Source organism: Schistocerca piceifrons, chromosome 2 (genome assembly GCF_021461385.2).
Source record: "Schistocerca piceifrons isolate TAMUIC-IGC-003096 chromosome 2, iqSchPice1.1, whole genome shotgun sequence".
Lineage (NCBI taxonomy): Eukaryota > Metazoa > Arthropoda > Insecta > Orthoptera > Acrididae > Schistocerca > Schistocerca piceifrons.
Window position 1 is genome coordinate 720,053,339 of NC_060139.1, and position 26,868 is coordinate 720,080,206.

At 37.1% G+C, this 26,868-nt stretch overlaps 1 protein-coding gene across 1 annotated transcript in view; it reads left to right on the forward strand.

Moving 5' to 3' along the window:
- Positions 1-24,281, forward strand: part of LOC124776804 (DNA repair protein REV1) — a 137,466-nt gene extending 113,185 nt beyond the window's left edge. The window contains exons 11-12 of the mRNA XM_047251954.1: positions 1,482-1,753; positions 23,888-24,281. Coding sequence (XP_047107910.1) covers positions 1,482-1,753; positions 23,888-24,050 — 435 coding nt within the window. The 3' untranslated portion in view covers positions 24,051-24,281. The remainder of the gene's footprint in view (positions 1-1,481; positions 1,754-23,887) is intronic.
- Positions 24,282-26,868: the final 2,587 nt, after the last annotated feature.

Below are 26,868 nucleotides of genomic sequence, written 5' to 3' on the forward strand. Positions count from 1 at the left end.
AGTTAGTTTCTCTTCTATTCACTTTCTTGAAAATGGAAGTCATTTATGATATTCTCTGTTCTGATGGAATTACAATCTATTGACAGCAGTTGTTTGTAAGATGTATTATTATTTTCTTCAGGTGATTGACCATTATACTTTTTAGCTAATGCCATATTCAGTTCCTCTGTTGTAATGGTCATATTGCAAATAGTTTCTTCAGTCAGTTAGATCATCTGTATAATGTCTGTAATTGTCCACCACACTTCTGTAGTGTGTGATCTCTTATTAAACTCTCACTTTCAGTGCATTTCTGTTCCCACACCTAGTTCTTCTCTGATTTAATCCTGTTCCTTAACTCCTGATTTATTGTTTGTTAATTTTATGTATCTTGAGATGATTTGGTTGATAACCACTTTTGTATAAATTTTTCATTTTTCCAAATCAGCTTTTTAATGTCATCTGATATTCAGGTATCTCATTATGCATAGTGAAGCCAAGACTCCTAGGAGAGTAAAACCAGATGTCAAATGCTGGTCCTCCAGGTTGGGTCATTGAGTCAGCACCCCAATAGCCATAAAAGCTTTCTGAGTTTTGAGAAAATAAAGTGAAGCCGTAGAACTAGGGATTTAAATATAATGAGTTTTTAAGGTGTCTGCTTTAATATGAGTACACTGAAACATAAAATTTTACATGTTTACCTTATGTTGTTCATGCAGGAAAGATACCAGTGAAATTTGTCATTAAAAATATATCACTTTTTCAAACCAACAGCTCAATTCATGGAATCAATACTAGAAATAAGAATAATCTTCACAAGGATTTAAAGTCACTTAGTCTTGTACGAAAAGGTGTGCATTATTCAGGAACACACATTTTCAATAACTTGCCAGCAGCCATAAAAAGCTTAACAACCAATGAAATTCAGTTTAAGAGAAGCCTAAAGGATTTATTGGTGGCCAACTCCTTCTACTCCATTGATGAATTTCTGAGGAAAACCAACTGATTTGTATATAAGTACAACATAACTTCTGCACAATTTCAGTGCAGTAATGTGTTCACTGAAAATTTGTGTGTGTGTGTGTGTGTGTGTGTGTGTGTGTAAGTATAATCTAACTTCTGCACCATTTCAGTGCAGTAATGTGTTCATTGTAAATAAGTATTACAGTAGTTGTATTACATGTTTCTTACCTTATAAATAAATATAAAACTTTTTTATTTTAAATTCAGTGCAATAGTATTTGTAAAATGACTCTTAGTGTTCATTAAAAAATGACGATCATTCCACTTGGGACCTGTGGAATGGTACATTAGCTTATTTGTTTTAGTTTAAATATTTGTCATGTATTGTTGTTTTTCTGACATGTTCCACATCCTGGAGGACCTCCTCACTACGGATCAATTGGAATGAAAGTAAATCTAATCTAAAAAAAATCTAAACTGGCACTGTTTATACAAGTGTCAAACTCTGTCAGAATCTTACTAAGAAATTATCTTTCTAGGTATTACCGAAGTCGGAGATGGCACAGAAAACATCCTTAGAGAAAGAAGCAGAATCAGATGAAGAAAAACAGCAGATTTCACATGAAACCAAATGGGATATTTTTGATGTTACTTTAAATGTAAATGAGCTGAGAACATTGATACGTGAATGGGTAGCCACGGAGAGAGAGCCAAAGAGTATTGATATCAGATTGTTCACAGATCTTCTTTGCCAAATGGTCAAGGAGAAAAATATAGAAACTGTGGATTTGTTGTTCAGATGTTTGTACAGGTAAGTAAATATTGCAAGGGAAAGAACATTTATTATCAAGTTACCTAATAATGAATCAGAATGAAAGACTAATATGCCCTAATGAGCAACTAACTTTGTCTCCATAAGATGCACAGAACAGTTTGATTTTGCATGCAGCTGTATTATTGTGAGACTGGCTGGAGGACTTACGACACAAAGGATCGTAAGACATATAATGATGACTCAAAACATATAACGTTTTTTGGACGACAAGAGACAGCATCGTATTGAGTTGCAAGGCTCACACGTCTCTCAAATCAGTTAACTTTCACATTGTATGTAGCCAGTCCTCTTCTCTGGGTAATCAGTTATGTCGATCTCCCAAAAGCTTCTTCTCCGAAGACAATAGCTGGTTAAAGGGATTTGTTAAACTACTTCTCTATTCTTGAAATAATTTGGGTACTTATAGAATACTTTTCAGTTCACTCACTTTATATTTTCAACTTTCACAGAGAATAACTTCTGCAAGCTAACTTATCCCTTAAACATTAGACTCATTTACACATATTCAAATAGCGTACATGTGTCTTGCTTCGTTCATAGCCAAGGCATGAAGTAATTCAAAAGTCTCTAGTCTCAAGCAAGTCCAATACATGAATGAACATAGAAATCTATATTCAATTGTTCACTAGTCTTTTTACAATCAACACAGACACTAAAGAGCACAGAATACTACATAAACTTTCCTTGTTCTTCTCGACCCATACACGGAAACTCTGTGGTCCGTACAGCAGGTACTTGTCTGCCACCGTTCATCTTGTTTGAAACAGTGGAAGGCCGAGTGGTTTTAGAATTTACTCTGAAATTCTCGAAGCACGAAGCACTACATATCCCCCCCTTAAATTGAACACATGATATTTTATACAATCATTATGTAAATTTATATCACACACTGTTGCGACAGTATACATAGCAACATAGACCTTTGTACTCATTTAGAATAAACTCTAGCTAATCTTTCATTTATTCTATTCTCCCTCTATTTTGACATCAAACTCAAATATTCAATGGCGACCTGGTAAATTTTCCTAATATTTAGGATTCGTTAGGACTCTGTCTCAATTTCCAACCGCAAACACCAGGTATTCATGAGGTTTGAGTACTTTATTCTTTATTCAGATTCTTTATACTGCTTCTTTATTACGCAGTGGTCTTATTACTTATAAACTTTTTGTAGTCTGGAGGAACTCTGGGCAAAATAAAAGTGTTTCTATAGACACTCATAAAACATAATAATGCTAGTGAAGTATAGAGTTCAAACGTATCAGAATAATTACTACAAAATTTTGTGACTTTTGTCACGATACTGCCCTTTCCCCTCTAGAAACAGTACCTATACCTCACATACTGGTTGATCCTATGAGTACCCTTTCTCCTTCCGTTTTGGTAGGTACACCCCATTTTTAATTCCTATTTTCCTATGGTACATGTCAATCTCCTTCTTGGTGTCGCTGTCCGCACAGTATAGGTCAGCCGTTCTTAGGTCTGCCTATCTGCCCTTTTCATCCAGTACATGCTGGGTGCAACCCCCCCCCACCCCCACCCCCTAACCTTCTTGAGTTGAGTAGGCCTTATGTTTCATTGCCCTAGTATTCACCTTTGTGTACACTATAATTAGATATTACCTGGTAAAATTAAAATCTACTTCACAGTTCACGCTTGCTTTTTCATACTTCTCTTTTATATCGTAGAGTCCTCCATTATTCATCCACTTCTACGTTTCCAGTATCTGCTTTATGCCCGATTACATTATTCAATATATAATATGCTTGCTTAAGTTATGAGAGTCCCACTACCCTACAAGTCATCAGAATATTTGTTAGACTGACCTTTCTGGCTTATGTTCTCTTTCCTTATCCACGCTTCCTACTTAGGTATACTAGATGTAAAATTATCATAGTTTTTATATCCTTATATACCTATGCGATACAGAATCGTCATTATTCTTATGCATATATTTCCTATATATATGTATTAATAAATAGCTACAAGATAGTTTTTCCAAGTAACTAGGCAATGTGTTTCCTATATATACGTATTAATAAATAGCTACAAGATAGTTTTTCCAAGTAACTAGTCAGTGTGTTTCCTATATATACATATTAATAAATATCTACATGTTAGTTTTTCCAAGTAACTAGGCGATGTAGAACCATCACAATAATCAACCATAACTGCATAGTTCTCTATGTGCACATTCTTTCCCCCTACAACACTTGACAGTTCTCACATCCTTTTAATCTGTACTTTCATTGTTTGTGCCTTAGTTTTATGGTGTATGTGTACTTGGAAATGTGTTTGTGTAGCCTGATTCTTCAGCTTACTTATATGAAATAAGTTGAAAGTTATTGGAAACCATAGAAAATAAGGAGGACTTCAGTAAGAAATGAAAAAGTAGAAATGATTGCTAAGATCGAAGAAGAGAAATAAGATAGCCCCAAAGACAGGAAACCATTCCCATCCCCTTTCCCGAGGTCCCCTGCTTCTCCGGTACTTGAGTGAGATGCCGGAGGAGTTATGATGTTAAACGTCTCCTGCAGAACGGACATTCTCACCTTCACCTGTGAAGTCCCCAAAGAAAAATCTTAGCAACTAGTGTTAGTCATGCTTGTACTTACACTACCCACCCCTTCCAAAACTAATACAAACCCTCCCATCCACTTCACATCTCATGGAAGGTATAAAATGTTCTATAAAAATAGAAAATTATATACTACGATAACATAGTTGTTTAGTCATTCAGTTTTACTATACTTTTATACACACATAAAATCCTCTAGATTCATTTTATGTGGTCTCGACATCACTTGATTTAAATAGTACTATCATATTATACCTTTCACTCAAATAATATTTTATTCTTTTCATTTCATGTCTAGAGATCACTGTTCATCTGTGATTATCTTATGTTTTTTGCTTCCATCATATCCGGTTTTCTACGTACTAAAATTATAGGATTGTTTAAGAATTCAAGAATGAATTACAGTATAGTTTAAGATTTGAAGGGAATTCTGTGCCGGAAAAAATTGCACAGAAGAAACACTAAAAACAACTAGGGATCCTACGGTCGTCACTCCACCCATTACCACAGAACGTTAACATCCCTGGGAGGCATACAATTTTTTGTCTTTTACATTGTATTTTCCTTTTTCTGATCCTGTTATAGGGTCTACTAAACCTAAGGCTTTGGGATGTACCACTGTTTGCAATCGATATGGTCACTCATATTTTCGAAAAAAATTATGTATTTCTTTCTTCAGGGCAGAGCTCTGAAGATGCTGTTTTACTAGAACTAGGTCATTAATGTTATACCGAGGTTCAACAGCCTTCTCATGATATTTACTCATTTGTTGTTGTGCTCTTTCAACCAAGTTCTTAGAAACTATTGTTTGATTAAGTTGGTAATCAACAGTAGGTTGTTCTGACCAAGTAAAACATTTAATAAGAGGTTATCCCACAAAATGTTTTCCTATTAACTTCCGAAGAGGTTAATCTAGTTGATAAATGTGGTAATTCATTTAGAATAAGCTCAAAGGCCTTAACTTTTGTTGCCCATGACATATGTTTTTCATGGCATTATGTATGCCATAATTTCCCAATTTCTTTCATAACCCTTTCACTTGGGTTGGTAGACAGATTATAGTTGGAGATTAATACTTGACAAATATCTTCCCACATTAAAAATTCTTTATAGTCGTTACTAACAAATTGTGGCCCATTATCGGAGATCAATCGTTTTGGTTTGCTCACCTCGAGAAAGTATTGTTGCAAACAGTGGATCACTATTGGTGTATTTGCTTTCTTAATAGGATACAACTCAACATACTTAGACCAACACTATGAGGACAAAAATGTACGATACTCCTTCCTTCCCTTTCGGAATTGGTCTGAAGAAATTCGCTGCTGTAAGATCTTGTAATGCCTTAGGAATGATTAGATACATTTTTTATGTAACATGAGTGTTACTCTCTTTTACTTTCTGACAGTTTTCACAAGTTCTAATTAAAGATGCTACCTTATGTCCTAGCTTTTTGAAATAATAGAACTTGTTCATGTGGGCTATACACTTTTTAATTCCAAAGTGTCCATACCCTGTATGGACATACCACACAATTTCTTCCTTCATCAACTTCGGGATGCATAAACGCCACCGTCGAGATGTTATACTGTCTCTCCAAAATAAATTATTCCCTATAACCTTCCATTTGTCTGCTTGATTGGAGGTAAAGACTTTCTAATAGACATAGCATATATTTCTGTTAAGTAGCGATCAGGATGGATGTTGTCGGTTATTCTTTGAGCCATTTCTTGTACCCTGTTGTGTAGATATTCTACCATCATAAAATTAATTGCAAAAATTATGATGTGTCCTTCTGTATGTTTTAACTCTTTCATATCTACAGGTAATCTAGACAAAAGTGTCGGGTACAATATTTTCAGAACCTTTTACATACTGTAATTTAATGTCATATTCATGTAGGAACAACATCCACTGCATTAATGTACTATGTAATAAGTGACTACTCATTAAAAAAGATAGCGTTTGTTGATGATCCATATATACATGGATCTCTGATCCCCATACTAATGTTTGGAATTTTTGGATACTCCATATATACTGCTAATAGTTCTTTCTCTGTGGCTGTATAGTTTAATTCATGTTTGTTAAGACTTTGGCTAGCAAAAGCTATAGATTAGTGATTTTTACTTTCCATACTTGGATGGTTGTAGTATGGGTGATTCTACCAGTGCTTTTTTCACATTTTCACATGAATCATTGGTCTCTTGGTCCCAAACCCATGGTATTCCCTTCCTTAATAAACATAAGAGTCTTGGATCATTCAGCTCTCGACTTTGTATATATCTTCTATAGTATCCAGCCATGCCAATAAATTCCCTCAATTGTCTTATGTTTTTAGGTGGTGGACACCTTCTATGCATTCTGGATCCGGTCTAATCCCTTGCACCCCTACAATATGCCATAAAAACTTAAGCTCTTACTTCACAAAGTGCGATTTGGATAGTTTTACTGTAATACCTTTTTCTTTGAACCTTTTCAAGGTTTTTCACAAAGTCAGGCAATGCTCATCCCAGGTAGATGAGATTACAAATATGTCATCCACATATATTATTAAATCCTTTAACAACTCCCTTCCTAACACTTAGTCCAGCGCACGTATAAACGTGGATACAGAGATATTTAGTCTGAATGGTAACACATTAAAATGATATGATTTCCCATCAAATAGAAATGCTGTATATTTCTGTGATTCAGGGTGTAACCTAATTTGCCAATATCCAACAGTCAGGTCCATTGTGCTAAAATATCTTGCTTTCTCAAATTTAGACAATAATTCATCAATATTAATTGGTCTGTCTCGCTCTGTCTCTATATTTATTCAAAGTACACGCTTCTAGCACTAATCACACACCTCCTGTAGCTTTTTTACTACTACCAAGGGATTATTCATGACGCTAGAGCTATGTTCTATTATGTTATTGTCGATCATCTTGTCAATTTCTTCCTAAACAGCCTCTTTTAGACCTACCAGTATTGGGTATGGCTTACAGAAAAATGGAGCACTATCTTTGATCTTAAATTTACATATATAACCACTAATAGTGCCAGAATGATCGGAAAATACTTCATCATATTCCATTAGAATCTTATATAAATCTAGTTTTTGTTCACCGGTTAATATTGGTGATTCATTTACTTTGCTCTGTATGTCCACTCGATGTGACACATGACTTACCTTTTCAGTCTCTGGCGACAATTATGCTGTCCCTGTTAATTGTAGACTTTGATTCTCAGTTGTTTGTTTACCAACGTAGCTGTCCGCCACAGACTGTACACAATATTTGTAGTCGCCTTTACCAAAATAAAGAAGATTCTCCTCAAAATTCAATATGACATTAAATTCTGATAGCCAATCTAGGCCAAACAACACATCCCTATTGATATTTTCTACTACTAACAGTGTCTGACGAAATGGGATATTCCCAATATTGCAGTTCATCTGGCTCTCGTGTTTTACGACTTTGCTCTTTGTTCCAGTAATACCGACAATGTATACTCCCATTACTGGTAATATCAGTGAGTGGTGTTTACTTTGTTATGTGCTAAAGAATGCTCTAGACATCAGTGACACCTCACTCCCGGAATCTGTTAATATGTTAACTTTAAAATCTTCCACGTTTCCTAGTGTTATTGGTTGTGGATTAATGGTAGTTGAGCTCGGTGCTTCCAGTAACAACCATTCTTTCGTGGGCATTTTATATGTGAAATTAACATTCTTATAAACTAGGCCTCCTAATGTATTTCTACGACCTGGGCCCTGGCCCTGGATCCAGATTGCACTATGTTTTCCTCATTACTGGTAATCACTGGTTGGTTACCGAATTGAGGTATTACGTTACCACTTTGTACTCAATTATTGCTTGGAACAAATTCTTGTGACATTCCGGGGCCTATATTCGAAGTTGGATGCTTCTTTAGGTAATTTTCGTTACCCTTATTTCGGTTACATTAGTGTACTCTAGCTAAGTTGGCCTCATGTTGGCCTCTTGTGTAATTCTGATTTTCACTTTGATGTACATTTTTGTTGTGGTCTTTGTTTAAGGCATCAGATGTGTCTAAAAAAGACAACAGTTCTTCTACTGTTTTCCACCCACTACACAGTATATCTTTCCTGGTGTAAATGGGTAAACATCTTATTAGAATTCAAACTAATCCTTCTTCCTTCAAGAGCTTATCTAAGTACTTCGCTCATGTTAAATGCCAGCCAAAATACTTTCTCATCGAACCCCATGTACTGTTATAATACTTAGGATCCCACAAGTTAGATATTAATTTTTCTTGGGCACTAGCTGACCAATACTTCTACTTAAACTTTTTCTGGAAATCTGTCCAAGATGAAAAGTTCTCTATGTTGACTGTGCCCCACTCTGAAGCTCCCCCTAAAAGGTACCCCACCACAAATTCAATATTCTTTGAATCTTCCCAGTTTTTTTGGCAAGACCTGGTTAAACCATTTCAGAAAATGAGTAGGATGTACTTTCCGGTCTGGCTTAAACTTCGGAAACTGTCTGGATAGTCCAGAATTTGCTCACCATTGTAAACCTGTCATCTCTTCACTAGTTAATACTACGTTTGGAGAAGTCACTCTATTATCTACTTTGTCCTGCATAAGTTTGAATTCCTTCTGCAGTTCATCTACATCCTTCTTGGTATTACTAAGTGGACTGATGACCTCAGATGTTAAGTCCCATAGTACTTAGAGCCATTTGAGTATTACCAAGTTCGAAAGATAAGATTGGAGAAATGTTGTCGGAGGTTACTCTTGCGGCAACTTTTCTGTCTATCATCTCTTCTACCTGTTCCTCCAGATTACGGATATTTATTATGTCTGAAGTAGCTAGTTTCTCTTTAAAATTTCTTTCCACATTGTCAACTTGCGTGTTAATGCCTGCAATTTGCGATTGGACTGTAGGAATTAGTTTGTCCTGCTTTTGAACATTTACCTGTAAAATGTGTAGCCTTTGTTTTACAGCATCAAATGTAACATTACATACACTTTGAAATGATCCTAGTTTTTTGCTCAATTCAGTCTCTACACTATTACATTTATCTTCAATATAAAATTCTAGTCTCTTTGCCAAATCCTGAAATTGGTTACTCTGTGTCTGACTAAAGTCAGTGAACAACTGATTGACGTGACTACTTAAAGAGCTATTTAATTCACCTTTCAAATCTATCTTAAAATTTTCCACTTTAGTGGTTAAAATATCAAATTCAGTCTTCAAATTTCCCATACCTTCACGCAACTGCTGAATTCTTTATTTTAATGATTAATGGAAAATCTCGTATAAAGATGTGAAACAAATACTAACAAAGAGATAGAGGGGCTGGCCAGTACTTACCTCAGCTCAATACAGCCGATAGATGCACAAAACAGAACAGAAAATTTACGTTCTTATCTTTCGGAACTTTGTTCCTTCATCAGGGAGGAGAGAGGGGAAAGAAAGGGAAGAAGGGAAAGTGGAGTCAGTTACTCACAACCCAGGTTATGAAGCAACAGGGAAAGGAAAACAGGGAGGGTAGCAAGGATGGAGGCATGGTTGTCAGAGGGAATTGTGTGTAGCCAATCCTCTTCTCTGGGTAATCAGCTACGCCGATCTCCCAAAAGCTTCTTCTCCGAAGACTATAGCTGGTTAAAGGAATACATTAAACTACTTCTCTATTCTTGAAATAATTTGGGTACCTGTAGAATACTTTTCAGCTCAATCACTTTATATTTGCAACTTTCACAGACAATAACTTCAAGCTAACTTATTCCTTAAACATTATACTCATTTACACATATACAAATAGCATACATGTGTCGTACTTCTTTCATAGCCAATATGTGAAGTAATTCAAAAGTCTCTAGTCTCAAGCAGGTCCAGTTCATGATTGAACATAGAAATCTATATTCAATTGTTCATTAGTCTTCTTACAATCAACACAGACACTAAAGATCACAGAATACTACATAAAGTTTCCTTGTCCTTCTCGACCCGTACACAGAAACTCTGTGGACCGTACAGCGGGTACTTGTCTGCCGCCGTTCGGCTGCCAGGTCCATCTTTTTCTCATAACTGTTTTTTGACCTGCACATACGCGCACATATGCGCAGTAGGGCATATTCGTTTATCCCACTCACCTCTAAAATATCGGGTGTTTGAAACGGTGGAAGGCCGAGTGGTTCTAGAATTTACTCCGAAATTCTCGAAGCACTACAAACATTATGACCACTTGATTAACAGTGTGTTGGTCCACTTTTGGAAGATAATACTACAGCAATTCTGCATAGTATAGATTCAACAATTCCTTGATAGCTTTCTAAGGTATATGGTACCAGATGACTATGCACAGGTCACTCAGTTCCCCTAAATTACGGGCTTGTGGTTTGTAGGCACAAAGGTGGAAACCAGTAGCATCCCAAACATGTTCTTTCGGGTTTACATCAAGCAAATTTGGTCATGAGTTCACTATCTTGCTCCTCAAACCACTGTAGTGTGATTCAGGTCTTGTGACCTGGACAGTTATCCTCTTGGAAGTCGCCATCACTTTCAGGTAGGACATCAAGCATGGAGGAATGCCAGTGTCCTACAGTCATGTTCACATAGTCCACAGCTGTCATAGTGCCCTCAGTTACTTCCACAGGTTCCTTGAAAGCCTAGGTAAATGTCTCTCATAACATAACACTGCCCATATTAGCCTGTGTCCATCATTCATGGATCTCTCTGTGTAGTGAAGCCAATCCTTATAGTGGAGTAAACCCTGGTGGCAAATCATGGTCTTTCAGCTGTTCGCCTGGATTATGGTATATCCATACATGACCATTAACCTAGTTTAACAAGAAATGTGATTCATCCAAGTAGGTGACAAGTTTCCATTGGTTCATGGTCCAGTCTCAATGATCCCTTGCCCAGTGCAATTGCAGTTGATGAAGTGAACAGGGGACACTTGAGACTCATGCAATGTAGAGTAGCTTGCTTGATAATGTGTACTAAATGGTGTGCTTTGAAAATTTTGTTTCTGTAGCAGCATTGTACTCAGTCATCAAATCTGCCACAGATTGCTGCCTATCTTGCTTTTCAGAGTGAGCAAGCCTCCAACCTCCACATTGTGTGATGAGGCATGGGCATCCAACATCTTGTCACCTATTCATGGTATCATCATTCTTCAGCCACTTTTCATGAATGCTCATGACAGTATTACACAAACAGCCGATCAGCTTTGCCATTTCCAAGGTGCTTATACTCAGGCACCAGGCTGTGACAGTTTGCCCTTTGTCGAAGTTGCTTATTGCTGTCGATTTCCCCATTTGTGATCTGTATTGTCATTAGAATGATTTCCCATTTGCTTCTGTCCCTCTTATACATTTTCCTTACCACATCAGGTGCCCACAACACCACTAATCGGCACTCGGTTTTGTGGTGGGTAATGGTCATAACGTTTCGGCTCATCACTATAAGATCTCAGCAGCCAGAGCATTGAAGCAGACATAGTGTCAATTATTTAATTTTAATACATGAGTTTGGGTTAGCAGAGGGTACTGCCTTGGTTAATAAATCACTGTATAATTTTCAAACGCAGTGCCAAACAATATTAAGCTGGTAGTTACCACACCTTGCAGAAATATTTTCCCACAATGAGATACAGAAGCTCTGTCCAGTGCTCGTACCTCAAAGGCAACTTGTATGCCGCACAGAATTTAGAACTGGTGTATGAATTGCACTATCACATTGACATATATAATCTAAAGACACTGTATGGTACATGGTAGAGAATACTTCGTACTATTATTATTGGTTGTCTGTTCTATAGCGTTCAGTTGTGGAGTGGAGTGAAAACTCAGAGTTATATGTTCTAATCTGCCTTTATCTCGTGCTCTCTATGTACTATATACAATGGTCGAAGCAGAATTGTTGTACAGTCTTCCTGGAATACCAGTTCTCTAAATTTACCCAACTGGATTTTCTGAGAACAGTATCACCTTTCTTTCAGAGATTCCCAATGAGGTCCTCTGAGTGTGTCTGTTACATTTACACCTGAATGATACTGACCTGTTACAATCCTAGCAGCACGTTTTTAAATTTGTTCCGTGTTTGTTAGATTGAACTTATGTAGATTCCTTGAGAGATAGTTATTTTCCTCCGTGAATGTCATAATATTTAATCTTGAAATATTCTCCAGAGCTCCATAGCAATGGAAATTGGTGATATACGTCTGAAATTCAGCTCACCTGTACATTTACCCTACTTTATAAACAGGAGTCACCCGCATTCTTTTCCAGTTACAGGACACTGTTTGCCACATGAGGGGTTCTCAATAAACTTGAGCCACAAAAAGGCCTAATTCAGCTACAAAAGGGCATAGTTTTTCAACATATTCAATTTAAAACTAACAGTTATTATTATTTTTGAGCAGTCTTAATTTTTTCTCAATTCTGGGAGTACTTATTTCAGTACCTCCTTGTGTGTGTGTGTGTGTGTGTGTGTGTGTGTGTGTGTGTGTGTGTTTTTTTACGTGTACACATGCGCAGTCAGTCTTAGGCATGCACAGGTATCTAAGTGTGGGGGGGGGGGAATGGTATATTGTCTTCAGCTTCAACACCAGACTGCCTCTTAAATGGCAAAAATTAAGTTAACAGTTTAACAATTGAGGTGGGCACCTAGGTTTGGATACTGCGTTAGCATTCGAGAAGTGCACAATTCAAACTCCCATCCAGCCAATGAAATCTATATTTTTGTTAGTTCCCAAAATCTCTTGCAAATGCTCCTTCTCTTGAAAAAGCATTCTGCTAATTTCCTCCTCGTTTGTGTGCTAACTGAACTTGTGTGCCACCTCAAATGACGTTTTTGTCAATAGGACATTACACGTTAACCTTTCTTTCTTCTTTGGATCAGAACTTTCTATGATAAAATTTTCTCTGTCAGTTGCCTTGCATTTTCTTTCACAACAAGGATATAATAGCCTCAGTCTTCACAGCCTTCAGTGAATGTTATCATTAAACCAGAGTTGGACTCTGCTATCTGTAATAAATTGCACTCTGTACAAACACATACCTGTTTAGATAATGGCATGTTTCAGTATCACTTACAACCTATAACAACATTATCTCTGGTACCTGCCAGTTTGGTGACACTTTCAAAATTTCAGATTTGTTTATAGCCAGGAGATTTAAAATATTTTTCTTGCACATGAATTGTCATAGTAGATGCTCAAATCAGTTTACTTATAAACCATTCAGTATTACTTTTCCTATCTGATATAAGGAGAATTAATATAATCCCCAAGTTTTACCATATGATTTAAGTGTTTCTGTGCTACCAAAATTTGCCTGTCTTCAACTCTGTATGCAATGTATCTGGATGTGACAGCCAGTATAAACATCTGATTACTAATAAAAGCCCACCATTGCAGGTTACTCTTTTCCATATGAATGCCCCACTTGGATTCATTTTGGACATCACTAGACTTGTTGTTTCTTTTTGTTGCTATAAACCTTCACTTTCTGCTGCACCAATCTATTTTTTGATATATGTTCCATGTTTTGTTGAAAATTTCTCTGCATTTTACATAAGGTTTCAACCAATGTCAGAGCACAGTAATAAGTTACAGTCACTGTTATCAACAGGATAGGTGGGGTAGGGGAATAATAAATGACTTAGTAAGTAGTGTTATAATGTTACCAGAATACACACATGATAATTTTTAATAATTGGTTTCTCATGTGACAGGCATTTTGATATCTCCATCTGCATTCAAAGAAAGTTGCCCACCATATCAGGTGTTTCCAGTGTATAGGCACACCTGACCTATCCAGAGCAACTCTTCTGTACCATCACTGTGAAGCACTATTTGAGGGACCAAGTCCTAGTTCATTGTAGAACCAAAACCCCTGGTGTAGACCCTCCACTTCTTTTAACAGCAAACAACACTGATTAGTTCCCAGAATGTAAATCAACGGGCATTCTGAACTTCCAACAAACGAGGTTAGCTGTCTTCACCACATTGGCTGGTATCCGTAAAGTATTCTCTCAGACACCCAATGGCATCTGTCATTGGAGCTAGTATAAACAGTGATCTGCATATGACCTGTTGCACCTGGCAGACAAACCCCCCATGATACACAGGTAGTGCACAATGCGTTCGCTCCTGTCTTGTTCCGCTTGTACATCTCTCTTCCAACGCTATTCTGTTCCAGTAACTTCTGACATGAGTTTGGTCCCCTATTTTTGACAGGTTTGAAGGTGACAAAGGATTTCAGGGCTCACATAAACCAATGGCCACACCTAACTTTTGCTGTGCTTGGCGTCACCCTGAGATCAGCAGTCAAGGAGGAACTGAGCCATATGACGTGTTTCCACTGATCAGCCATCCAGGGCTTATGCTCCTGAAACCATGTTTTACGCTTCTTTTTGTTGCTTGTTGGCACTAATGGTTTCGGTATAGCAGCCCGTCCATGAATATTCACTTTATGGAGTTTTCGGCAGACAGTATTGATAGGATTGGGGTCTCAAAGTCACTTCAGCCACAGTAGATTTGTATTGTTTTGACACTATTCGTTTAGCATTTGATGATCTCTGTCATTTAGTTTTTATTTTCACCGAGTATTACGTTTATACAATGAGGTCTTTCCATGTTTTTTGTAGGCTGTCATGACTGTTGAAACAGTTCCTCTTGAAACATTCAATAAGTTGGCTGTCTTGGTTACTGATGCTCCAGCTAATCGAGCTCCCACAATCTACCCTCTTCGGAACTCTGTTAGGTCTTTCATTGCATGTCAGCCTCCGCCTCTGAATGCAAATACGAAGTGTGCACTACTCAAGAACAACCTGCATTGATGCTTAGTCCACACTGAACACTCACAGTCCAGCGTGACAAGTGCCTTACCTGTGTTGCTGACTGTCAAACACAACCATCCCGTTACTACCACTTTTCACATTATTTTGCCTATCCCCTTTACATCTGTACTCTGCAAATCACCGTGAGGTGCATGGCAGAGGCTACGTCCCATTGCAGCAGTTATTTTTGGAATGTCTCTGTGCTTGCAGTAATTATTCTAATCTTATCCTCATGATCACAATGTGAGCGATACATGGGGGGTTGTAGTATAGTCCCAGGGTAATCATTTAAAGCCGGTTCTTCAAATTTTGTTAATCTACTTGCTCGGGTAGTTTACGTCTATCTTCAAGAGTCTCCCAGGTCAATTCCTTCAGTATCTATATGACACTCTCCCACAGATTAAACAAACTTGTGACCATTTGTGCTGCCCTTCTCCGTATACATCCAGTATCTCGTGTTAGTCCTATCTGCTATGGGTCCCACACACTTGAGTAATATTCTAGAATCGGTCATATGAGCGATTTGTAAGTAATCTTCTTTATAGATTGGTTACACTTCCCTAGTGTTCTACCAATAAGCCAAAGTCTACCACCTGCCTTACCCGCAACTGAGCTTGTCTGATCATTCCATTTCATATCCCTACGAAGTGTTACATCCAGGTACTTGTAGGAGCTGGTCGATTTCAACAGTGACTCATTAATATTGTAGTCATAGGTTACTTTGTTTTTTATTTTGTGAAGTGAAAAATTTTACGTTTCTGAATATTTAGAGCAAGTTGCCAATCTCTTATCAAGATCTGACTGAATATTTATGCAGCTTCTTTCATATAGTACTTCATTATAGATAACTGCATCATCTGCAAAAAGCCTGATTACACTATTAGTATTGTTCGCAAGGCCATTAATATACAACATGAACAGCAAAGGCACACCCAAAATTACTTATACGTCTGATGATGACTCTCCATCCAAGAAGACATCCTTACTCCAGTCACAAATTTCACTTGATACCCCATATAATCATACTTTTGACAATAAGCGTAGGTGCGGTACTGGGTCAAATGCTTCTTGAAAATCAAGAAGTACTGCATCTACCTGGTTGCTTTGATCCAAAGCTTTCAGTACGTCATGTGAGAAATGTGCGAGTTGGGTTTCATATGATCTCTCTCTCTCTCTCTCTCTCTCTCTCTCTCTCTCTCTCTCTCTGCTTTGTTTACACCTATTATGCACTAATATCTGTTTCTACAGAAGTTTCTTTACAGTGACTGTATACCACGGAGGGTGACTCCGATTATGGACTGAACTGTTCTTCTGGGTACATGTCTATCTAGTGTATGATCAAGTATTTCTTTAAACTTGAGCCATAGTTCCTCTACATGTTCCTGTCCCATGCTGAAAGTTTCAAGTTTCTCATTAATATGACACTGCTGATTTTTATCTAGTTTACTGAATATGTATATCTTTCTGCTTGATTCAGTTGTCCCTTGTACTTTGGTAATCATTGTTGCCAGAACTGTGTCATTGTCACTGATACCATTTTCAATGTGGACATCCTGAAAGAGGTCAGGTCTTTTTGTTGCCAATAGATCCAATATATTTCCATCATGAGTGGGGCTCCTGACTATCCATTCAGAGAAGGGATTTAGTCAAGTTTCACAAGATGTCTTATCACGCCAACTACCAACAAAACTGTAATTTTCCCAATTGTTGGATGACTAAAGTCTCCACCACTGATTACAGTATGATTGAAGAACTTGCGTGCTTATGAACTGAGGTTTTCTCTAAAGTTTTCTGTTACATCACAAGAAGAGTATAATGGGCAATAGAATGATACAATTACCTCTTTATGCCCACCCCTGATACCTAGTCTTGCCTAAACAGTCTCACATGCAGCTTCATTTTCTATCTCAGTGGATTTGAGTTTCTTGTCTACTGTGACAAATACTCCACCTTCATTTCCCGTTAGCCTAGCCTTTCAATATAAACTTCACTTTTCTGCAAAAATCTCACTGCTGTTAATTTCTGGTTCTATCCAGCTTCGTGTACCTAGTACTATGCAAGCTGCACTGTTTTTTCATAAGCGCTTCAAATTCTGGCACTTTGTCATTAATGCTTTGGCAGTTTACCACTAGGATTTTAATACTCTCACTTGTTGGAGGTATTTCTTCCGATCTTACACTGATACTTCGGGATTTCCTAAAGCTATCGTTATCTGGATTGGATGGAGAGTTGCCTAATCTAAAAAACGCTTTTGCAAACCCCACATACAGTCGGGTACCTGTGTAGCAGCCTCTGATGGATAGTGCACACCTGAGCTATTTCGGGGGACCCTACAGTTCTCAACCCTATGGCGAAAGTCCAGGAAGTCACAGCCTAACTTGTCACAAAACCTATGACGTCTCTGGTTCAGTCCTTCCACTCAACTCAGAACCAAAGGGCCAAGATCAGTTCTGGGGACAATGCTGCAAATTGTGAGTTTTGTTGAAACTCCATGCACAAGGCAGATCTTCTCAACCTTCTCTCTGTCACTGGTATGACCCGAGAATGAGCTCAGAGCTCAGATGACAGCCATAGTTTGTTCCAACGTGCACCACAATCTGCAGTTGGTTGCACCCTGTTCCCTCAATGGCTGCTGGAGTAGCCTCTTCAACATGTTGAATGAGGACCCCAAGCATACATACAGAGTGCATCTGGTGTTCTTTCCTGTCCGTTACTGCCTTTTCCCTAAGGGATCATTTGCTGTACATTTGAATTGCCGACAATTAACAGATACCTACCGTTTTGCTTTTGCCCCCTCCTGACACCTGGCAAAACAGGTTTCTCCAATACAGGTGAAGTGAGTCCCATTGGCTCAGTTTCAGTGAAAGGTAGCACATCAGACTTGTTGATTAAGGGTAGTGGTACAACACCCTGAGTTGCCATCCATCCTGTACTGGATGTCCAGATTTACCATTGACACGCCAGTCTCAATCAAGTAGATGGGTAATGACAAATCATGTGCTTTCTGCAGAGGAGACAGGATCCACAGGAGAGGATGGTACTTGACGTACTTTTGCTGCAGGTGTTACACGTACACGACTCATGGAAGCTTTTCCAACACAGTGATTCACAGGCACTGCCAATTTTTTGACGGTAGTCAAATCGGGGCAATTTCCAGCTGCTTACGAACATCAACCAACTTATCCAATGTTTGAGAACAGCATACACAGTGGGCTGCATTTTGGCTGGTGCAATGTATTACAAGGCACTGAAAAAATAACTTTAAATTAAGTCCACTGATTGTCTTTTAAACTGTTGAGCTAAAAAGTTGCTAATTCCATATAAGAACTAAATCATGTACACAAACTGAGATTTCTATCAAGGCAACACAAAAACACATAGGAAAAATTACTAGTGTACTAATGTTTATGTTAATTATAGTTGATAGCAAACTCAAAAACAGAGTTAATTTACAATAAAAGCAGCTAAAATATAGGGCAGCTCCTCTTTTAATGGAAAACTAGATGTAACACAATATGTTAGTTAGAAAATCTTCTGCAGTAACTGATTTGCTACAAGTTGCTCATAGCTTATGCAAAGAAAAGTCTCAAAAATGCACGTTTGTTTGTATTGATATACAGTGAAATTCAGGGTTGATTTATTGTTTGGCTGCACTGTGAACCACAAACAGTAATTTGCTACGAAATAAATGACATGTCAAAAACACTCGTACCAGTAACTTATGAAAAAATAGTTTCGTAAGCATCCGAAAATTCCCAAACTAACGTATTTCTCAGGTCCAGTTGCCTTTTGTAACATTAGAGGCAAAGTGTGGAAATGAAGATGTCTCTAATGTTATAGATAAACACCTTAAATCAATGTCTAATGAACAAAATTGGCTGTGACACAATAAATATGAATCAGTACAGCTGTGGTGGTTCTCATTGATTGTTAGTTTTAGCATCAATCAACTATGGAACTCAAAATGATAAAAGTTGTTGATAGTTTATTATTAATACACTATACAGGTTAAGTTTCTATGATTTCCTTGTCTGTAGCTCAGTCAGTAGTGGACTTGCCCGAAAAAGGTAAAGGTCCTGAGTTTGAGTCCCAGTCTGGCTCACAGTTTTAATTCGCCAGGAATTTTCATTCCAGTGCACAGTCTGCTGCAGAGTGAAAAATTCATTCTGAACATGTAAAAATCTTTATCTCAATAAATATCCTACAAAAGTAGCTGATTAACGAATAACTTTATTGGTTTCTACTTAATCATTCATTCTACTGTATTAACTTTGATGATAAATTATATGAAGCTACTGTAACATCTGGGTGGCAAATTTGGTGAGAAAATAACATTCTCTTTTAAAAATTTTTATTTTTTGATAAAATCTGTCTCTCTATGGTCTGAAAACTTACGGCAGTACAGATACACCCTGAAGTACGTACTGTTTCTGTTTCTCATTTTTTGTAAACAATTTCTTAGAATTTATTATTTTCTGTTTAATAACTGTGTGTAGATCGTTAATGATTTCTTCATTTTCATGCCACTGTGAGGAACCTGTCTTAAAAAACTCATCAGTCAAGTCAAATCTGAAAAAAATGGTCTTATTTTATTAGAAACAAAATATGCTATGCCATTATTAATAATTTCAGAGATTTGGTAAGTTACTTGTATTCTTACTATATTTTCATCTGCCAGTTCTGCTTCACCCTTCAATGCATTGAGTGTTTTCATTTTTCTATTCAGGAGACTATGGGATCACAGGTGGCCAAAGCAACAGAATATGAGACAGGTGTCATAAAATATTTTTTTTTTTTTTTTTAGATTTGTAAAGCAACACCAAGAACAGCCTGGTGTGTGTGTAAGCTTTTGGAAGAACTGAAATTTTAAATATGGTACTTTAAGTTCAAAAATACACACAGAATCATACTGCTACATACACAGTTAATGAGAAAATACAAATATGATAAACTGCATTTTCTTCTTGTGGTGATGATAATTAAAATTCAGCATGGAACATAAATGTATTCTAGTCATAAACGTCTCTAGAGCATGGGAAGATACTGTGATCTAGCTGTTCTTAAACTGTCTTGAACAAATGAAGGATTTGAGATACATCAGTTTAATCTGAATATTCCGTGATGTTATAGGTTTGAATTCTAATATGGGGTTTATCCAAATAGTTTGCAAATCAAGAAATTTGCATTTTTCAAGAAAGGTATAGGTTCTCAAAAAAATAAATATCAAAATGCTCCCATATTTGAGTTTCAGGTGCCAAAAGAAAGCACTGAAGTACAAATCGTTACAGGTACTGAAAGCTGGCTAAAGCCGAAGTTAAGAAGGTTGTTCAGGAACAATAGATGAAATACAGTTGGTGGCGTGGTGGTTGTTGTTAGTAGTAGTCTAACTTGTAGTGAAATTGAAGTAGATAGTTCCTGTGAGTTAGTATGGGTAGAAGTTATACTTGACAACAGGAATACATTAATAACTATTTCTTTTTACTGATCCCCAACTTAGTTGATACAGTTGCTGAAAAGTTTTTTGAATGCTTGAGTCTCATTTCAAATAGGTACCCTACTCATACAGCTGTAGTTGGTGATTATTTTGATCTACCCTCAATATATTACCAAAAATACATGTTTAAAATTGGTGGTACACATGAAATGCCATCCAACATTGTGCTGAATGCTTTCTCTGAAAATTATTTTGAATGATTAGTTCTGGAGCGAACTTTTAGCATAAATGGTCGCAAAAACATACTTGGCCTCTTTGCAACAAATAATCCTGAGCAAAGAGGAAGCATCATGATGGATACAGTGATTAATGACCACATGGTCATTGTAGCAGGATTGAATAGCTTAACATCTAAATCTATCAAAAATAAATGCAAAATATATCTGTTTAAAAAAGCAGATAAAAATTCACATGATGCCTTCCTAAGAGACAGCCTCCAATCTAACAATGGAAGGGTTGACAGCAATCGAGAGATTTATACCAAATAATTAAATAAGAGATGGTACTAATCCCACATGGTACACGAAACAGGTCAGAACGCTGTTGTGGAAACAACGAGAAAAGCTTACCAATATTATAAGAATGAAAAAATCTCCAAGATAGGTGACTTACTGAAGCTCAAAACCCAGTGCGGACTTCAATGCGAGGTGCTTTATGATAGTTTTCTAAACAAAATTCATCTCTTGAAATCTTGTATGTAAAGTACACCAGTGGCAAGACAATCAATATATTCACTGTGCAATAGACATGGTAATGTTCCCGATGGCTGTGCTACTCATGCAGAGTTACTAAACATGGTTTTCAAAAATCTGAATTAAGGGCAACCTCAAGGTAGTGAAGCAACTTAAATCACTTGGTAAAGATGAGGGCCTCCACTACAGATAATATACCAGTTTGGTTTGTTTTAGAGTACACTGATACAATAGCTCCATACTTAACCATCAAATACAACCGCTCGCTCGGAAAAAGGTCCATACCTAAAAGACTGAAAAGTTGCACAGGTCACACCAGTACTCAATAAAGAAAATAGAAGTAATCTGCTGAATTACAGACCCAAATCATTAATTCTGATTTGCAGCAGGATTCTGCAACATATTAAGTGTTAAAATATTGTGAATTACCTCGAAGAAAATTATTTGTAGACAGATACCACACGGATTCAGAAAATGAATGCTATCGACAGGGGATCTCAGATAGATTTCATATTTTTAGACTTCCAGAAGGCTTTTGACACCATAACTCACAAGTGACTTCAAATCAGATTGTTTGCATATGGAGTATTATTTCAGTTGTGTTACTGGATTCATGATTATCTGTCAAAAAAGTCGTAGTTCATAATAATTGACAGAAAGTCATTGAGTAAAACAGAAGTAATATTTTGTGACCCCCAAGGAAATGTAGGCCCTATGATGTTCCTGGTCTATATGAACGAGTTAGGAGACAACTGGAGTAGCACTCAGACTGTTTGTAGATGATGCTGTCATTTACAGTCAAAACCAATTGCAAAATGATTGAGAGAAGATACGGTGAAAAAGTGGCAGTAGACTCTAAATAACGAAAAGTGTGAATTCGTCCACTAAGTTTCGGTTACACAAATCTTACGGCCATCAGTTTAACTTAATATTTACAGCTTACAGTTACAAATAACTTAAACTGTAATGCTCACGTAGTAATGGTATGGGGAAAGCAAACCAAAGACTGCATTTTATTGGCAGAACAACTAAAGAATGCATCAGTTCTACTAAAGAGACAGGTGCACTACACTTGTCTACCCTCTTTTGGAGTGTTGATGTATGGTATGGGATCCGCATCTGCTAGGATTGATGAAGGACATCGAAAAAGCTCACAAGGACAGCTTGTTTTATATTATTGTGAAAGAGGGGAGAATGTACCACAGCTATGATTGCCACCCCACTTTGTGTATCATTAAAAGAGAAGTGTGTTATTTTTTCCCAGCAGGATCTTCTCATGAAATATCAACAACGAACTCTCTCCTCCAAACGTGAAAATATTCTGTTAGTGCCTATCAATGTAGTGAGAAATGTTCACTGTCATGAAATAAGAGCTCCCGCAGAGAGATTTAAGTGCTCATTTTTCCTGAATGCTGTTCAAGACTGGAACGGTAGGGAAATACTTGAAAGTGGTTCCATGAACCATCTCCAAGGCACTTAATTGTGCACCAAATAGTAATCATGTAGATGTAGACATACTAGCTATGTAACCTTACTCACTTCAGTTAATGGTAACAGTAAATCTGCAGTTTATAAGAACAGACCCATTTCCCTCAATGTTACAAACCATATGGAAAGTGCATTAGCCTGCAAATTTGTGGTCAAAGGGAATGCCAAGGATTGATATTGTCATTGATGATCCACAAGGCCAGCGCTGGGTCCATTCCACCATTGTGCTGATTGAAATGATGACCACTTGAGGTAAATCTTTGTCAAGTTAAGGAGACTAAGAAGAGATTGTGGGGAAGTTATGATCTGATGTTGAGACCATTTTTATCTGCACATTTTTAAATGCAGTATTTACTAGTGGAAAAATGCTCCCATTTAAAAGGCTGACAGAAAAATTTAGTACCAGCTGCATAGTTCTGGCTTCCTCAACACCTTTAAAAACTTTCCCACACAAACATATTCGCACTCCTTTGAACATGCAGCTCACATCTCACTCCCAAGAGCTCTCGTCACTGTAACTTGCTCACACCCATTAATCCATTACTGTAAGTTGCTCATGCCGAGGTATGAACTCCAGAAAAATCCCATTTTTGTGTGTGGAATTTTGGAACATATGCTGTACATTAACTTGTTGCATGCATACTGATTTAGATGTTTGATAATAAGTGCACTGTCATGTGCCCTTTGCTTTCCAATCTTTGACAGGTTGTTAAGTTTTGAAAATGAAAATACTATTGATAGTGTGTCAAACAATATTCATATTTAAACTGCTTTACAGGTTAAAACTATGTAGCAAGTCAGAACTTGACCTCATAGAATTGCATTTTACAGGCAGTGTTCTTACTCAAGACAGAATAGCCCTTGTGTGCATTTAGAAAGTAGGAAAGATTCACTAGCAGGTGGTTACTTGAGAATTGTCCAAATAGGTCACTGCATAAGAGTGTTGCCCAAGCTACAGTCCAAACAAGCATATAATTTTAAGAACTTTGATTTTGAGAAGACTTTTATTTACATTGATACGGTGTTTATCTTTCTTTTCAGGTGCTTATCCAGGAAAAAAAATTGCATGTGGCAAATTGCCTATCTTGGTATTCTAAAAGGCGTGCAGAAAGTAATAATAGAAATATATAAAGTGAAACTGAAATTACCAAAGGATTTTGTGTGTGAAGATGGATGCACAAACAAAAGTAATAACCTGTCTTAATGCCAGTGCGAAGGGGTGGGGGGTAGGAGGAGGTGGATCCATCCAATATGTGTCAATGTCCTAGTCTGAATGCTTATTTTTACCCTCTGTTTTAAATAAAGATAATCTCTTTTAAATAGAATTTGGTGCCTCATTTTTTATACAAAAACTCAGTAACTACCAATTGAAGCAGTGCTCTGTTCATTGCTTTATTTTAAAAATGGATCATCCAACCTGATGATAAAATCTTTCACATTGAAGAGTATGACCTGACATAAAAATTCAAAATTTTTACCATTTATGACAGATTGCTACAAAAGCCTGCTGACAAAAAGACTAATCTATTTACAAAATTATACTTTTGTAAAGGAAGTTATTTTCCTATAGAGTTTGTTCTTTCATTTTGAAATAAATATTATGTAATGATTTGAAGATGCAGACCATGTCTCATGTGTTTCCGTTTCAGTAGTTATAGTATCACATTTTAAGTTGGCACTTTTTCAATTGTACATATGGACTTCATATTTTGGATAGTTGTGCTTGCACCCACTATGGTTAGGCGAAATTCTAATGAGAAGCACTATCATGTGTTGCTTCCCCCTTCCCCACGGATGTGTGGAATATAACATGGTGTAAGCATAACAGTTTTTATTGTATTACCCAATGGGGTGAAATTACAAAATAATGAAGTAAAGTGTTTATTTCAAAATAAAAGAACAACCTATGCAGGAAAATGACTTCCTTCAAGAATTTTACAATGACTGTGAACCAATGCAATTCATATTCATTTTAGTAAACAATCATTCTCAAAGTTGGATGAAATTTGCTGCTAGTGTAATCATTCACTTTTCTCGTCCAGTTTATCCCATGTACCAGTGATATATGTGGAATTTACTAAAAGAGAAGAAAACTTACGTTTCATAGCATAATACCTCAACAAGATTCTTGATGTTTATAGTGTCATCAAACACATCAAAACAACTATTCTTTGGAAGGGGGGGAGGAGGAGGGGGTGAAGGAAAGGTTTTTGTAGAATAAAAATGAGAAAAATATGAATAATTTGGACAACCAAATAGGCAGACAAAGGTCAGAAATAAAATCTTAAAAATGATTTAGTAAGCTATTTTCAAATGCAGACATCAAAACAAACACATGGGATCATCATTAATGAGATATTAAAACCTAATATTTCTTCCCTTCTTTTTTAATGTCCTACTCAAGCAGATACAGCAATAATGTGGGAAAATGGAACTAAGAATTTCAAATCACTATTAGAGCTACAGTTCATGAAACAAAAAATAATATTAAAAACTTGAATACACAGTATTAATGTTCCACAATAATATTTATTTGATACTGGAACATTAATATTATTCAAGCTTTTTACATGTTTATATTCCTCCAATAACTGATGGAATATTCCATAAATATTGCCAAAATATTACTTGTAGAAGACTGCAAAAGCAGTTCTGCACTATCACCTAGTATATTTATTTGTAGAAAGTCGTGAATATGAAGACTTCTTGGGAGATGAAACCCAATACTGTTATTGTTCTTAATGTGGCAATACAATAATGCACAGAAAAATTATCATCATTGCACATTGAAAGATCAAATGCACCTTGCGTCATTGTGGGCATGTGGAACAGCAAGGGAAATATGTAAATCGAGTCGAGCAGAGATGAACTGGGAATTATTCTAGCCACAAAATGAAAAATCCACCGACATAAGCAACTCTGGCAAAGGGCAGATTGTTATGGTCATGTGCCACAGAACAAATGTCTCAGAAACAGCAAAGCTGTTCTTGCACTACTGTCTACCACCTATGTAAAATAGTCGAAGGATGGTGAAACCATAAGTAGGGGACAATATTTTGCACATTCATGCCCCATCACATTATGTGGAGGCTTGCCCACTATGTAAAGGTGGTAGGTGTAGATTTGGGTGGGTCTGATGATAAGAGTACAGTGATTGTGCAGGTACAACTGTTTTGCAGCTCATACTCAGTGCACATTGTTGAACATGGAGCTCAACAGTAGACAACCCACATGTGTTTTAATATTGGTCCAAAGAGTTTGCCAATTATGATCGCAGTGGGCACAGAATTGTGGATCAATGAAAACATGTTGCCTAGTTGGAAGAATCTGGTTTCTTGTTACATAAGTTGTGTCCGGATATGCTGTCAACCAGGCGAACAGCTGTTCGAAACATGCATCAGGCTATGAGAGACAATGTACTGTGCTTTCAGAGGATCTGCAGCAGTAATCAAAGACACACCTGTGGACTACATGAACATTATTAGAGATCACCTGCATCTCTTCATGCTAGGTATCTTTTGCAGCAGTGCTGACATCATCCAGCAAGATAATAATAATAATAATAATAATTGATTTAAGCCCACTAAGGAGCACTTATGACTAGTTCTTCTTCAATGCTCTCTTCCACTCCCAATATCTCTTGAGCCCTGCTGATAATTTCTCCTTCCTCTCCTGTGAAAGCAGCTTCCAATGTTTAGGGGCTCTAGGTGGTGGGGTCAAAGACTCTACCATAGCACAAAATTTGGAACGATCTTCTACCTCAAGATCAGAGATCTCAGCCAAATCCAAGTTCTTTAGTACTTCATTAAGCCACAGGCTTCCAGTCTTGTAGCTTTTAACCAATTAGATCTTCTTGGTAAGCCTATTGTTGTTCATTTGTTGTAGGTGCCCATAGAACTTGAGCCTCCCACGTCTCACACAGGTGTTGGCTGATTCTAACTGTTGATACAGTTCAGAATTAGACTTCAATCAGTAGGTTCCATCTTGAAGCAATCTTGGGCCATGAATTTTTCTGAGAATAC